Genomic DNA, 15642 nt, shown 5'->3' with positions numbered 1-15642 from the left:
TTGTATTTTAGTAGAGATGGGTTTTCACCGTGTTGCTCAGGCTGGTCTCGAACTCCTGAGCTCAGGCAATCTGCCTGCCTCGGCCTCCCAAAGTGCTGGGATTACAGGCGTGAGCCACTGCGCCCGGCCAACAATTGCCTCTTGTAAGCCTTCAGCACACCACTGGATAGTTGTGTCTAAGGCAGGATCAGTGAGAGGCTAGGGTCAGGTTTCGTTGGCTCAGAGTTCAGGGTTCAGGCCTAAGATCCCTACCCTCTTCCCCACAGACAAAGGTGTGGACACCACAAGTGTGGAGCTGGCTGTCAGTGCCCCTTCCCCAAGGTGGGGGCAGTAGGCATTGCTCTTCTGCTGGGTCAGATCCAGGGTGCTCTCCCTGTACCGGATGCCATGGGCCAGAAGCTGCCCAAAGCTGAAGGCATCCTCCATCAGGCAGAGTGAACCAGGTGAAGGGCCAGGAGGCTGGAGGTGGAAGTCAGAGGGTGGGCAGAAAAGGGATGCCTAACTGAACACCTGTGTTCTTCAAGGAGGGTACAACCTGGGCCCAGCACCAAGCACTGGATGTTCAGGGGGTGCTGGCTGAGGGGGGAATGGAACTCATGCAGGGGCCGCAGAGCAAGGGCTACAGGAAGTGAAGTTGGCACTTGAAGGCCTGGAGGGCACTGTACAGGAGGTGATACCCTACTTGTACCCTCAGCTCCTTTACATCCCTTGTTCAATGACTGCTGTGATTTCCATTCTCCCTGAGATCCTTGACTCACTACGATACCACAGTGCTACCAAGTACCCTGACCGTGATAACACTCAGCCTAGTTGCTACTGTGCTGTGTCCTCTCTGTGACCCCCTAACCTTTGCCCCAGGTAGTAGGGCGCCTGGCCCAGATGGCACTGGCAGTTGAGGTGACCCCAGTCCCAGGGCGTCTGTCCAGTGTAGCTAAGGTGCTCAGGGCATGTTTTGTCCTGAGTCAGCAGCAGGCCCAGGAGGCAGAAGAATGGGCAGCATGAGTCGTAGGCAGGGCTGAGGGCCTGGGCAAGATGAAATGGGGAAGAGTGGGCACTGGGGTCTCAGGGACCCCTCTGGAACAGTGGAAAGTGGGGTTTGGGCTGGGGTTGGGCTATACTGGACTGAGGCGGGATCTCAGTTCTAAATTCTCCTTTTCTCCAGGAACCTTAGGCAGTAATATATTTGAGGCAATATATTCTGGGTGGGGTGGGGATTCAGGTCCAGCCCTGCCCTAGGAGTTGCAGGTGGCCCTTTGGCTGTGGCCGAGCTGCAGGAGGACACATATGGCCTGGTAGCCACTGTGCAGGATGCAAAAGAATGGGTGCAGCAGGCTTGAGCTGAGGCCCAGGAGCTCCTGAAGAAGGCATAAAGCAGCTTCAGCTGCCTGCATGGTGCATGGCTGGCCTGCAGTAGGGCGGGCACAGGGAACGGTTTAGGGTCAGATGGAAAGGTCAGGGCCAGAATAGGGATGTTGTGGAAGGGTTAAGGCTGGGTCCAGATCAGATCTTGACTCATGTAGGGATCAGGGCTAGGGTCAAGGTTTAGACCAGGGATCAAGTGTTGATTAGGTTCAGGGTTTATTTAAGGTTAGGGCTGGGTCAGGGTCAGGGTTGTGATAGAGACTGGGGCCAGGATCAGAGGTTAGAGCCAGGGGTCAGAGCCTGGCTCAGATGACCTGACCCCAGGGTTGGAGTGCCGCCTGACACAGAATGCACAGGCACTGGGCAAGAAGGCAGCCACCCTGCAGGCCCTGGAGCAGCAGGCAGCTGAGCTGCTTGGGCACATGATGTGCTTTGCCACCAATAAGTATGCCACCTGCTAATTACTGTCTATGGAAGCCATTAAGAAGGACTGTGGGATCACCTGGGTAACTCAAAGTGGCCTTAGAGTGATCCAGGAATCTCCTGGCCTTGGGAGACCAAAGATCCTACTGAGTGCCCACTGACCCTGAGTGACCCCATGTGGCCCCACGATGTCCCCCAGTGGCCCTCTGACCTTGAGAAAGCAGACAGATCATGTAACTCCCTGAGGCCATCTAGTGTCCCAGACCCTGATACACCTTTATCTCTGAGTGATCTAAAACTGTGAGACTACAGTGCTGGCATTCTCCACTCAAAATAAATAGATGGGGCCTGGCACTATTTACTGGCTCATGCCTGTAATCCCAGCGCTTTCGGAGGCAGAGGCGGGAGGATCACCTGAGATCAGGAGTTCAAGACCAGCCAAGCCAACATGGTGAAACCCCATGTCTACTAAAAATAGAAACATTAGCTGGGCGTGGTGGTGGGCGCCTGTAATCCTAGCTACTTGGGAAGCTGAGGCAGGAGAATCGCTTGAACCTGGGAGGCAGAGGTTGCAGTAAGCGGAGATCTCGCCACTGCACTCCAGCCTGGGTGACAGAGCGACACTCTGTCTCAAAAAAAAAAAAAAAAAAAAAAAAAAATTAAAATTCTCAGTAATTTCTAGTATCCCTGATCCCCCAGGTTGACTACATGATCCTCAGGGTGACTGGAGACCTCTACTCCGGATATCCAGAATAACTCCCAGCGATGCCTAAAGTCCAACGGATTGACTGACCCCCACCCAACCCTCACCCAACCCCCACCCCCGCCGCCCCCATGCTCCTTTGTGAAGTGGGGTGATTCCCCTGAGGAACTATCATCAGCTTTCTTCCCTGTATGGCAGCTCAGGGCACTCCCTGCCGGGACTGTGGAGGCGGCAGGCCAGACCCAGCCCTAAAGACCGGAGGACCCCATGTTTCCCCCAGCTTCCCGTTCCCAGGGCCCTGGGTGGGGCGCGCCCCATATCCCCCACCCACTTTCCTCCTTCTCTCCCCCTCCACGCCGCCGCGCACATTCCAACCCCAGGCTCCTGCGATCCCGGCAGGCCAAAAAGTCTGGAGCGGATAAATAGCCACAAGATCCGGAGTCGCTCGCCGTAGCTCTGGTCCAGTGTCCACCACCCAGAGCCTATTTCCATACAGGGAAACCCGCAGCACTTCTCGTGCCTACTTACCGTAGTGACTAGTGAGGGAGGCAGTGACCCCCCTGGAGCTGTGCTTCGGGCTGGGTGTGCACTTTCCCCATCTCTCCCCCAGCCCCATCCTGTCCAGTCCCTAGGACTACCCGAGAGCCCCCCACAGCCCTGAATAGGGGAATTTGTTGCTCCTGCTTGTGCCCTCCAGCCTCTCTGTTGATGTGGAGCCCTGGGATCAAACGGCTGAGTTGATGGTAATTTCCACGGCGCCCATGACGCTGAGGGGAAAAGGCTACAGTCTCCTTGGTCCAGAGTTGGAGATCCGGAAGATCTCTCTCAATTGCTCCTGCCATGCCCCCAACTTCGTGAGCCCTCTTCCAAGGATAGTTTAAAGCACCAAACCCCTTACCTTCGCCTGGCCCTCGTATAGGTGTGGGCTTGGGGGCACAATAAAGATTTGTGGGTGAAGTGGTCTATCTCTGGTTCCTGGGGCGAAGGCAGTTTCCGGAGGGAAGGGGTAGGGTTGGGGTGGGGGCGCTCTCCGCCCGGTGTTGCGCTCCTTCCCAGAATCCGCTCCGGCCTTTCCTTCCTGCCGCGATTCCCAACTTTGCTCAAAGTCGCTGGACTCTAAGCTGTTGGAGGGACCGCTGGACAGACCTGGGAACTGACAGAGGGCCTGGAGGGAAACAGGCCAAAGACCCACAGGCAGAGTTGACACGGAACCCCAAAGCAAGAAGGAGGGCTCGGGCCCGAGACCGTTCACCTCCCCTTATCCCTGTTCCCCTCTTCAGGATGGAGCTGACCTCAAGGGAAAGAGGGAGGGGACAGCCTCTGCCCTGGGAACTTCGACTGGGCCTACTGCTAAGCGGTGAGAGGGCCTGGTGGGGGCTGGGGGTTGTGGAATGTGATGGTAGGTCCTGGTAGTTGCCCTTGGGGCACATGAGGTGGAGCCACTGGATAGGAACTCAGCAGAACTGACTGAGCTACTGTCCCCAGTGCTGGCTGCCACACTGGCACAGGCCCCTGCCCCGGATGTGCCTGGCTGTTCCAGGGGAAGCTGCTACCCCGCCACGGGCGACCTGCTGGTGGGCCGAGCTGACAGACTGACTGCCTCATCCACTTGTGGCCTGAATGGCCCCCAGCCCTACTGCATCGTCAGTCACCTGCAGGTGTGGCTGGGGACAGGGTGTGACGCCGAGTCAGGGTGGGGCTGGCACTGCCCGAGGCACTGATTCTAATCCCCATCCAACCCAGGACGAAAAGAAGTGCTTCCTTTGTGACTCCCGGCGCCCCTTCTCTGCTAGAGACAACCCACACAGCCATCGCATCCAGAATGTAGTCACCAGCTTTGCACCACAGCGGCGGACAGCCTGGTGGCAGTCAGAGAATGGTGAGGCCATGGGTGGGGCAAAAGTGAGCAGGGCTGCCCACCAGTAGCTTTGAGTCCTTGACTTCCGATTCCTGTCCCAGGTATCCCTGCGGTCACCATCCAGCTGGACCTGGAGGCTGAGTTTCATTTCACACACCTCATTATGACCTTCAAGGTGCCTGCATATCTGGGAGCCTGCCCGAATCACCCTGCTTGGCTCTCCATTGCCCCTGGACAGAGCCTCAGCTCCTTAACCCAGCCTCCTAGAGCATGGATGCAGGAGGCTCCTTCATCCCTTCACACCTTCCATTTGCCTCCAGGCCTTTGCACATGCTCTTCTGCCTTTCCAATCCCAGGCTGGGTCAGGCGCTGTCTCCCTGAGCCCCATGAACCCTGAGTCTCCCCATTAGAGGTGGCTACCCTTGCTGGTCATTATCTGGCTTCCACCAGTCACCCCCACTCTCTGTGAGCTTTTTGAGGGCAGTCTTGGGCTGAGCAGGGCTCTTGATGGCTCTGGGTTGGGCTTGGGTCCTGGTGCCTGCTGATCAGCTATGCCCCCCTACCCAGACATTTCGCCCTGCTGCCATGCTGGTGGAACGCTCAGCAGACTTTGGCCGCACCTGGCATGTGTACCGATATTTCTCCTATGACTGTGGGGCTGACTTCCCAGGAGTCCCACTAGCCCCCCCACGGCACTGGGATGATGTAGTCTGTGAGTCCCGCTACTCAGAGATTGAGCCATCCACTGAAGGCGAGGTGAGGACTGGCATCTGGGCTGGGGGCTGGAAGCTGGGGATGATGGGCCTGAGGCAAGGTCCAGTGTGACTATGAACTCCCTGCTTCTCCAGGTCATCTATCGTGTGCTGGACCCTGCCATCCCTATCCCAGACCCCTACAGCTCACGGATTCAGAGTGAGTGCTCCACCCTTTGAGTCTGGCACAGTCCGTGTCCGGCTAGGGACTATTTGGGGCCTCAGTAACTATTTTGGGTGCTTCCTAGGGCAGGTGCCAAGCCCAGTTTAGCTCGGGTGGCAGTGTACAGGAGGTCTTTCAAGGTGACCTTGGCAGCTGAGCCCCTGGGTGGACATGGGGCAGCAAGGGCCTGCCTGGTCAGTTGGCCCCCCTTCCCCCACCTCAGACCTGTTGAAGATCACCAACCTACGGGTGAACCTGACTCGTCTACACACGTTGGGAGACAACCTACTCGACCCACGGAGGGAGATCCGAGAGAAGTACTACTATGCCCTCTATGAGCTGGTTGTACGTGGCAACTGCTTCTGCTACGGACACGCCTCAGAGTGTGCACCCGCCCCAGGGGCACCAGCCCATGCTGAGGGCATGGTAAGGGGCTTCAGACGGTTGGGATAGGGCTAGGGGCAGGGGCGGACATGGCTGAGCAGTGCTGACAACCTGCCTGCCAACCTCTATAGGTGCACGGAGCTTGCATCTGCAAACACAACACACGTGGCCTCAACTGCGAGCAGTGTCAGGATTTCTATCGTGACCTGCCCTGGCATCCGGCTGAGGACGGCCATAGTCATGCCTGTAGGAGTGAGTGAGATCTTGGCCTCCATAGCTCCAGCACTCTGCAGCCTGGCTGTGCCCTGGGTAGAACCTAGAGCTGGTTGGTCAAGCCCCTAAAACCCAGGCTGTATCCAAAGAGTATGCAGACCTTGATGCCCCTTGGGACCCCCTCAATCCTCCTCTGCAGTCTGCTCTGGGTAGGGAACCAGTATGATGCTGAGGCCTTGAAGTCCCTGAGCCCCTACCCACAAATTCTGGCCTGTGATAGGGATCTAAGGTGGCCTACTTCTTACCCTTGTGACCTGGTTCCTCAAGTGGCCTTTGCCCTGCTCTTCCTCCCCTGCCAGAGTGTGAGTGCCATGGGCACACCCACAGCTGCCACTTCGACATGGCCGTATACCTGGCATCTGGCAATGTGAGTGGAGGTGTGTGTGATGGATGTCAGCATAACACAGCTGGGCGCCACTGTGAGCTCTGTCGGCCCTTCTTCTACCGTGACCCAACCAAGGACCTGCGGGATCCGGCTGTGTGCCGCTGTGAGGCTGGGATTGGGCACGGGGAGAGAAAGCTGAGCCTGGGGCAGGAACTAGAGAGCTGGACTGCTGTCTAAATTGCAGGAAATTGGGGTTAGGGGCTTGGGATAGAACTTGACCAGGGATCCAGGGTGGGATCCCTTAGGCTTAGGAGAGGACTGGCAGTGCGCTAGTTGAGATAGGGTGAGTGACCCTGTATCTCTTTTTGCCATCAGCCTGTGATTGTGACCCCATGGGTTCTCAAGACGGTGGTCGCTGTGATTCCCATGATGACCCTGCACTGGGACTGGTCTCCGGCCAGTGTCGCTGCAAAGAACATGTGGTGGGCACTCGCTGCCAGCAATGCCGTGATGGCTTCTTTGGGCTCAGCATCAGTGACCCTCTGGGCTGCCGGCGTATGTGTCTCCTGCCCTAACTTCTATGCTGACCTTTAACCCCTGTCCTCTTACTCCTGACTCAGCTGAACATGAGCACTGCCACAGTTTCCAAAAGTGCTGATGGTTCTCCTTCCCTGCAGGATGTCAATGTAATGCACGGGGCACAGTGCCTGGGAGCACTCCTTGTGACCCCAACAGTGGATCCTGTTACTGCAAACGTCTAGTGACTGGACGTGGATGTGACCGCTGCCTGGTGCGACTGGAAGGGGCTGGAGTTCTAGGGGCATGATTTGTCCTTAGAGCACAGGGCTGGGGTGTCACATCTATGCCAGTGGGTGGGTGCTGAGAGCTTAGGATCCAGTCCTGGCTGAGAAGCCTCAGGTCTGGGAGGCCAAGGATGTGGGCCAGTGGTCTGGGGGGCATGTTTTCACTGAGGGGTGATTGAGGCTAAGACGTGTAGTTGGGATTTCCTGCTGGGTGGTGATGGGGTCTGGAGGTCTGTTTCTGGCCCCCAGCAACTCCTTTCGCGCAGCCTGGCCACTGGGGCCTGAGCCACGACCTGCTCGGCTGCCGCCCCTGTGACTGCGACGTGGGTGGTGCTTTGGATCCCCAGTAAGTGTTGTAAAAGGGGGCCTGGGAAGGGATGGGGAAAGATCCTGAGCAGAAGAGAAGGTTCTTATTGAGTAACCACAGAGTTCCCTCCAGGTGTGATGAGGGCACAGGTCAATGCCACTGCCGCCAGCACATGGTTGGGCGACGCTGTGAGCAGGTGCAACCTGGCTACTTCCGGCCCTTCCTGGACCACCTAATTTGGGAGGCTGAGGACACCCGAGGGCAGGTGTGGGGCCTCCCCCTAAGCAGAGGGCTGGATGTGGGTGGACACGTCTATGACTGGAGAGGTGGGGTTATGGGCAGTACCTTGTTGGGGGGATAGGGGTGATATCTAGCTTTGGCAGGAGAAATGGGGTTTGGGGCTGGCTGTGGCAGAAGAGGCAAAGCCTCACCTGAGCCTCCCTCCCTGGCTGCATTATCTCCCAGGTGCTCGATGTGGTGGAGCGCCTGGTGACCCCCGGGGAAACTCCATCCTGGACTGGCTCAGGCTTTGTGCGGCTACAGGAAGGTCAGACCCTGGAGTTCCTGGTGGCCTCTGTGCCGAAGGCTATGGACTATGACCTGCTGCTGCGCTTAGAGCCCCAGGTTAGACCCTGTTATCTAATCTGGAGCTGAACCTCTGAATGTGGGAGCATCTCCTCCATCATCCCATTTTCCCAGGTCCCTGAGCAATGGGCAGAGTTGGAACTGATTGTGCAGCGTCCAGGGCCCGTGCCTGCCCACAGCCTGTGTGGGCATTTGGTGCCCAAGGATGATCGCATCCAAGGGACTCTGCAACCACACGCCAGGTGAGGGCACTGGTGGTAGCACTCACAATGGCAGGGGGTTGTGGGGCCAGCCCTAAGCTCCCTGCAGGGCACCTGGAAGACCCCACAGCTCATTCATCTGTTCCTTCTTTCAAATACCTCCAGAATGCTGGTTGCCAGGCCCTGTTGGGCATGGCTCTGTTCACAGAAAGGAAGTAGACAGATCAAGGCCTGCTCTCTCAGGGGTCTAAGGCCCAGAGACCAAGGCAGGAATTAATGGGAAATCACCTGGTGTCACTATCAGGAGGGTCCACAGTGGTGGTGGTAGAGGGTGGTAGTGGTGGGGTTGTGGCATCAGAGCACTCTGAGCAGGGATGTGCCTGGTCTGATTAATGTTTTATTACATTTTGGGTAGTATTTGTTTCATGTTTCTTTTTTTTTTCTTTTCTTTTCTTTTTTTTTTTTTTGTGAGACGGACTCTTGCTCTGTCACCAGGCTGGAGTGCAGTGGTGCAATCTCGGCTCACTGCAACTCCACCTCCCGGGTTCAAGCAATTCTCATGCGTCAGCATCCTGAGTAGCTGGGACTACAGGTGCACGCCACCACGCCCAGCTAGTTTTTTGTATTTTTAGTAGAGATAGGGTTTCACCATGTTGGCCAGGATGGCCTCGATCTCCTGACCTTGTGATCTGCCCGCCTTGGCCTCCCAAAGTGTTGGGATTACAGGTGTGAGCCACCGCGCCCAGCCCTGTTTCATTGTTTCATGTTTTGTTTGTTTGTTTGTTTGTTTTTGAGACGGAGTCTTGCTCTGTCGCCCAGGCTGGAGTGCACTGGCGCGATCTCGGCTCACTGCAAGCTCCACCTCCCAGGTTCACGCCATTCTCCTGCCTCAGCCTCCCAAGTAGCTGGGACCACAGGCACCCGCCACCATGCCTTGCTAATTTTTTGTATTTTTAGTAGAGACGGGGTTTCACCATGTTAGCCAGGATGGTCTCGATCTCCTGACCTTGTGATCCACCTTTCTCGGCCTCCCAAAGTGCTGGGATTACAGGCGTGAACCACTGCACTTGACCTATTGCTTTTAGTTTTTGACCATGTAAATATTCAAACAGAAGGAAAGAGAATAACATATTGAACCTGGCTGTGCCCATTATAGACATTTTGCCAACTGTGACTTGTGTTTAGAAAAAAAATTCCTCTAGACCAGGCATGGTGGCTCATGCCTGTAATCCCAGCACTTTGGGACACTGAGGCAGGAGGATCACTTGAGCCCAGGAATTCAAGACCAGCCTAGGCAACATGGCGAGACCCTGTCTCTACAAAAAATAAAATAATTAGCTAAGCATGGTGGTGTGTGCTTGTGGTTCCAGCTGCTTGGGAGGCTGAGGTGGGAGGATATCTTGAACCCAGGAGGTCAAGGCTGCAGTGAGCCAAGGTCACACACTGTACTCCATCCATCCTGGGCAACAGAGACTGCATCTCAAATAAACAAATAAATAAATAAATCAGAAAATAAAAAGAAAAAAGATGAGGGATTGAAGAACAATTTTTGGGATGGGATAAAAGAACCCAAGTATGAATCTGCAGCACAATGGGAAAGGAAAGCCTTGCAGACAAAGAGAGAGGGGGTGACATAGTGTTGATGAAGAGGAGCAGCCATTGTAGGTTGTAGGTCGGGGTCAGAGGAAGCGTGAGGTGGTTGTTGAGGAGAATTGGCAAGTTCTTGGGATTTCCAGGCTTTATGAGTATTTCCAGTGAGTCTGCACAGGTGGATGTATGATTCTAGAGGGCCACCTTTATGAGACTATTCTGTGCAGATTCTTTGTTGGGCTGCCCAGCTGTTTGTTGGCCTAGCGCAGCCCAACGCAACCCAGCCATAGTCTCTGCTTTGGCCGATGGCCTGGTTGCTGGGAGAAGGATGGGAGAGGCCCAGATGATTTGTACAGGGCCCCTAGATGACCCACTGCACCTGTCCCCACTCACCCCCAGGTACTTGATATTTCCTAATCCTGTCTGCCTTGAGCCTGGTATCTCCTACAAGCTGCATCTGAAGCTGATACGGACAGGGGGAAGTGCCCAGCCTGAGACTCCCTACTCTGGACCTGGCCTGCTCATTGACTCGGTGAATAATCTCCTCTTGCCCACACCAACCAAGATGGCAGGGCCCGTGGTGTGGGACTTGAGGGATAGCAGGGGTCTGTGGCAGAAGAGGCAGGCCCATGGTGGTGCCAGGGTGGGCAGGCTTGTGGCAGTGCTAAGGCAAGTGCTCTGGCAATGCCTACGTGGTCCCAGGTCTGAACTGCGATCTTCCTTGCTCACTCCTTCAGCTGGTGCTGCTGCCCCGTGTCCTGGTGCTAGAGATGTTTAGTGGGGGTGATGCTGCTGCCCTGGAGCGCCAGGCCACCTTTGAACGCTACCAATGCCATGAGGAGGGTCTGGTGCCCAGCAAGACTTCTCCCTCTGAGGCCTGCGCACCCCTCTTCATCAGCCTGTCCACCCTCATCTACAATGGTGCCCTGCGTGAGTGTCTGTGATGTGGGTTGATGGGGCAGAGGTGGGGACCCAGCCTGACTTGGCCCAACCCTCCTCCCCACAGCATGTCAGTGCAACCCTCAAGGTTCACTGAGTTCTGAGTGCAACCCTCATGGTGGTCAGTGCCTGTGCAAGCCTGGAGTGGTTGGGCGCCGCTGTGACCTCTGTGCCCCTGGCTACTATGGCTTTGGCCCCACAGGCTGTCAAGGTACTCTCCTGCCCCTTGTTCCCTCCTATGCTTCTCTCTCCTTCCCATTACTGTTCTCTCTCCTCCTTCTGGACCTGCTGCTGGTTTCCTCAAACTAAGTCTTGGACCCTCTACTCTCAACCTGGGTCAGTTGTAGTTCTCTTCCATTTCCTGACCTTCCCACCTAGACTCCCACTACTCACACTCCCCTGAGACCCTCCCCCACCCACACTCCCCTCAGACCCCCTCCCCTGGCTCTGGCTCAGCTCTGCCTTGCTCCTAGCCTGCCAGTGCAGCCACGAGGGGGCACTCAGCAGTCTCTGTGAAAAGACCAGTGGGCAATGTCTCTGTCGAACTGGTGCCTTTGGGCTTCGCTGTGACCGCTGCCAGCGTGGCCAGTGGGGATTCCCTAGCTGCCGGCCATGTGTCTGCAACGGGCATGCAGATGAGTGCAACACCCACACAGGCGCTTGCCTGGGCTGCCGTGATCACACAGGGGGTGAGCACTGTGAAAGGTGAGACTGGAGCAGCTATGAGTGGGTTGGTTGGTGGGCAGGCTTCCCAGGGATGACACATTTCTTCTTCCTCCTCCCTGCAGGTGCATTGCTGGTTTCCACGGGGACCCACGGCTGCCATATGGGGGCCAGTGCCGGCCCTGTCCCTGTCCTGAAGGCCCTGGGAGCCAACGGCACTTTGCTACTTCTTGCCACCGGGATGAATATTCCCAGCAGATTGTGTGCCACTGCCGGGCAGGCTATATGGGTGAGTGGATGGGGGCAGGCGTGGGATCAGGGTGAGTTGGCTGGGCTAAGCACTCACAGCTTCCTCTTAACCGTGGGCAGGGCTGCGATGTGAAGCTTGTGCCCCTGGGCACTTTGGGGACCCATCAAGGCCAGGTGGCCAGTGCCAACTGTGTGAGTGCAGTGGGAACATTGACCCAATGGATCCTGATGCCTGTGACCCCCACACGGGGCAATGCCTGCGCTGTTTACACCACACAGAGGGTCCACACTGTGCCCACTGCAAGCCTGGCTTCCATGGACAGGCTGCCCGACAGAGCTGTCACCGTGAGTATGAGTGTGGGAGGGCATGGCTGAATTGGGGTTCTGCTTCTTGGCCTCCTCTTGACTACTGTGCTCATCTTGGTTGGCACAGGCTGCACATGCAACCTGCTGGGCACAAATCCGCAGCAGTGCCCATCTCCTGACCAGTGCCACTGTGATCCAAGCAGTGGGCAGTGCCCATGCCTCCCCAATGTCCAGGGCCCTAGCTGTGACCGCTGTGCCCCCAACTTCTGGAACCTCACCAGTGGCCATGGTTGCCAACCTTGTGCCTGCCACCCAAGCCGGGCCAGAGGCCCCACCTGCAATGAGGTATGGGACCCTCCTGCAGATCCCTGGTTAGATGGGGCCAGGTGTCTGTCTTATCTCCAGGGCTCAGCCTCTGATAGAGGCTCTGACCCTGCCTTGTTCCCACCCCAGTTCACAGGGCAGTGCCACTGCCGTGCCGGCTTTGGAGGGCGGACTTGTTCTGAGTGCCAAGAGCTCCACTGGGGAGACCCTGGGTTGCAGTGCCGTGGTGAGGGAGCCAGCGGGGCCAGGGTAGATGGAGGACTTCCCAGAATGCCCCACAGTGACCCTAACTCTGTGCTCTGCTCTTTCTTGCAGCCTGTGATTGTGACTCTCGTGGAATAGATACACCTCAGTGTCACCGCTTCACAGGTCACTGCAGCTGCCGCCCAGGCGTGTCTGGTGTGCGCTGTGACCAGTGTGCCCGCGGCTTCTCAGGAATCTTTCCTGCCTGCCATCCCTGCCATGCATGCTTCGGGGATTGGGACCGAGTGGTGCAGGACTTGGCTGCCCGTACACGGCGCCTAGAGCAGCGGGCGCAGGAGTTGCAACAGACGGGTGTGCTGGGTGCCTTTGAGAGCAGCTTCTGGCATATGCAGGAGAAGCTGGGCATTGTGCAGGGCATCGTAGGTGCCCGCAACACCTCAGCCGCCTCCACTGCACAGCTTGTGGAGGCCACAGAGGAGCTGCGGTGCGGAAGGGCCTAAGAATACATGGTGGGATGGGGCAGAGGCCCAGTGGACCAGGGCTGAAGCCTCTCTAAACACCCCCCCTCTCCATCATCGCAGGCGTGAAATTGAGGAGGCCACTGAGCACCTGACTCAGCTCGAGGCAGAGCTGACAGATGTGCAAGATGAGAACTTCAATGCCAACCATGCACTAAGTGGTCTGGAGCGAGATACGCTTGCACTTAATCTCACACTGCGGCAGCTCGACCAGCATCTTGACTTGCTCAAACATTCAAACTTCCTGGGTGAGTTGTTAGCCAACTAGGCAGGTGGACCAGGGTCAGTCTTCAGCTGACTGTCTGCCTCTGCCCAATTTAGGTGCCTATGACAGCATCCGGCATGCCCATAGCCAGTCTGCAGAGGCAGAACGTCGTGCCAATACCTCAGCCCTGGCAGTACCTAGCCCTGTGAGCAACTCGGCAAGTGCTCGGCATCGGACAGAGGCACTGATGGATGCTCAGAAGGAGGACTTCAACAGCAAACACATGGCCAACCAGCGGGCACTTGGCAAGCTCTCTGCCCATACCCACACCCTGAGCCTGACAGACATAAATGAGCTGGTGAGGTTCAAGTGTTGGGTGGGGCAGGTGGGTGTAGATGTTCCTCTCACAGGGCCCTGACTTGTTCTGTGCCTGGCAGGTGTGTGGGGCACCAGGGGATGCACCCTGTGCTACAAGCCCTTGTGGGGGTGCCGGCTGTCGAGATGAGGATGGGCAGCCCCGCTGTGGGGGCCTCAGTTGCAATGGGGCAGCGGCTACAGCAGACCTAGCACTGGGCCGGGCCCGGCACACACAGGCAGAGCTGCAGCGGGCACTGGCAGAAGGTGGTAGCATCCTCAGCAGAGTGGCTGAGACTCGTCGGCAGGCAAGCGAGGCACAGCAGCGGGCCCAGGCAGCCCTGGACAAGGCTAATGCTTCCAGGGGACAGGTGGAACAGGCCAACCAGGAACTTCGAGAACTTATCCAGAGTGTGAAGGACTTCCTCAACCGTGAGCCTCCCACGTGTCCCAGGCCATGTGGTTGTCCCCTTTGGCAACTCCCGGTGTCTGTATCTCCCTTGGTTCATACTTGAGCCTCAGGGACTACACTGGATTAGTGTTTATGATCCATTGACTGGCTCCTGAGTTATTGCCCATATGTGGTCCCAGGTCCATGTTCTTGAGTCTGAGCCCCTTGTATAGTCCCTGTCCTTGTGATTATATCTTTATGCCTGGTAACAAACCCCTATCCCATGTACATGTCCTGAGTCCATACCCCAAAACTGTATCCTCATGCCCATGCTGGAGAATCTATGTTCTTAAGTTCTTGCTGTGTCCCTATAGAGGAGGGGGCTGATCCTGATAGCATTGAAATGGTGGCCACACGGGTGCTAGAGCTCTCCATCCCAGCTTCAGCTGAGCAGATCCAGCACCTGGCGGGTGCGATTGCAGAGCGAGTCCGGAGCCTGGCAGATGTGGATGCGATCCTGGCACGTACTGTAGGAGATGTGCGTCGTGCCGAGCAGCTACTGCAGGATGCACGGCGGGCAAGGTCTGACCCCATCCCTGGCCCCTATCCCTGACACCTGGTTTTGATACCTCCAAGTTCTGATTCCCCCTTCTCCCCAGGAGCTGGGCTGAGGATGAGAAACAGAAGGCAGAGACAGTACAGGCAGCACTGGAGGAGGCCCAGCGGGCACAGGGTATTGCCCAGGGTGCCATCCGGGGGGCAGTGGCTGACACACGGGACACAGAGCAGACCCTGTACCAGGTGAGGTCTTCCTAGGACATCAGTGGGACAAGGTTATGGGCATGAACCGTAGATCTGTGTAACCTTTGGCTCACCCATGGCAGGTACAGGAGAGGATGGCAGGTGCAGAGCAGGCACTGAGCTCTGCAGGTGAAAGGGCTCGGCAGTTGGATGCTCTCCTGGAGGCTCTGAAATTGAAACGGGCAGGAAATAGTCTGGCAGCCTCTACAGCAGAAGAAACGGCAGGCAGTGCCCAGGGTCGTGCCCAGGAGGCTGAGCAGGTGGGTTGAGGCAGAGCCAGCTGGAGAAGGTAGGGGTGGAAGATGGACCTCCACTGAGCTACCACGCTAACCTAACCCTCTACATCTGCAGCTGCTACGGGGTCCTCTGGGTGATCAGTACCAGACGGTGAAGGCCCTAGCTGAGCGCAAGGCCCAAGGTGTGCTGGCTGCACAGGCAAGGGCAGAACAACTGCGGGATGAGGCTCGGGACCTGTTGCAAGCCGCTCAGGACAAGCTGCAGCGGCTACAGGGTAAGAAATGGGGCACCAGAGACACAGGACTGCGGGAAACCCCCCCTAAACTGACACCTGCCCTTCCTAGAATTGGAAGGCACCTATGAGGAAAATGAGCGGGCACTGGAGAGTAAGGCAGCCCAGTTGGACGGGTTGGAGGCCAGGATGCGCAGCGTGCTTCAAGCCATCAACTTGCAGGTGCAGATCTACAACACCTGCCAGTGACCCCTGCCCAAGGCCTACCCTAGTTCCTAGCACCGCCCCACATGCATGTCTGCCTATGCACTGAAGAGCTCTTGGCCCGGCAGGGCCCCCAATAAACCAGTGTGAACCCCCACTGTGTTGTCTGGACTCTGATTTGGGGCGGGCGGGGGAGTCTCCAGGGGAACCTCGAGGTTGCCCCCAGCAGAACCCATGCACCGCTAAGCCACCCGAGCACCGCCTCCTTCCGCTCGGGCCCGCCCCGG

The 15642-nt window shown here is 57.1% G+C and overlaps 1 protein-coding gene across 2 annotated transcripts; it reads left to right on the top strand.

The window, feature by feature from the left end:
• Positions 1–3550: 3550 nt before the first annotated feature.
• Positions 3551–15512, top strand: LAMB2 (laminin subunit beta 2). Of its 2 annotated transcripts, none has more exons than XM_034956406.3 (32): positions 3551–3845; positions 3974–4146; positions 4232–4367; positions 4448–4521; positions 4914–5102; positions 5195–5258; positions 5485–5687; positions 5777–5897; positions 6218–6406; positions 6619–6798; positions 6921–7033; positions 7313–7392; positions 7486–7618; positions 7819–7977; positions 8053–8180; positions 10128–10260; positions 10466–10658; positions 10735–10878; positions 11141–11372; positions 11456–11619; positions 11700–11924; positions 12013–12230; positions 12339–12435; positions 12525–12897; positions 12995–13179; positions 13253–13494; positions 13574–13922; positions 14256–14463; positions 14541–14682; positions 14766–14942; positions 15034–15193; positions 15264–15512. In XM_034956406.3, exons 1-32 carry the CDS (start codon positions 3770–3772, stop codon positions 15398–15400), a joined length of 5397 nt encoding a protein of 1798 aa, XP_034812297.2. In that variant the 5' UTR covers positions 3551–3769; the 3' UTR covers positions 15401–15512. The 2 variants fall into 2 exon arrangements, with proteins under 2 accessions (XP_034812297.2, XP_054965914.1); XM_055109939.2 differs by having other exon boundaries at positions 3566–3845; positions 14772–14942.
• The last annotated feature ends 130 nt before the right edge of the window (positions 15513–15642 follow it).

Source organism: Pan paniscus, chromosome 2 (assembly GCF_029289425.2).
Source record: "Pan paniscus chromosome 2, NHGRI_mPanPan1-v2.0_pri, whole genome shotgun sequence".
NCBI classification, from domain to species: Eukaryota; Metazoa; Chordata; class Mammalia; order Primates; family Hominidae; genus Pan; species Pan paniscus.
Note: the sequence above shows the minus strand (reverse complement) of the source record. Positions and strands in the feature narration are given on the sequence as shown.

Bases quoted from the DNA above. Each gene is read 5' to 3' on its own strand.
- LAMB2 (XM_034956406.3), top strand. From the start codon at position 3,770: ATGGAGCTGACCTCAAGGGAAAGAGGGAGGGGACAGCCTCTGCCCTGG. The intron at 7,619-7,818 runs GTGTGGGGCCTC...ATTATCTCCCAG, and splicing joins CTGAGGACACCCGAGGGCAG to GTGCTCGATGTGGTGGAGCG. The intron at 14,464-14,540 runs GTCTGACCCCAT...CCTTCTCCCCAG, and splicing joins CAGGATGCACGGCGGGCAAG to GAGCTGGGCTGAGGATGAGA.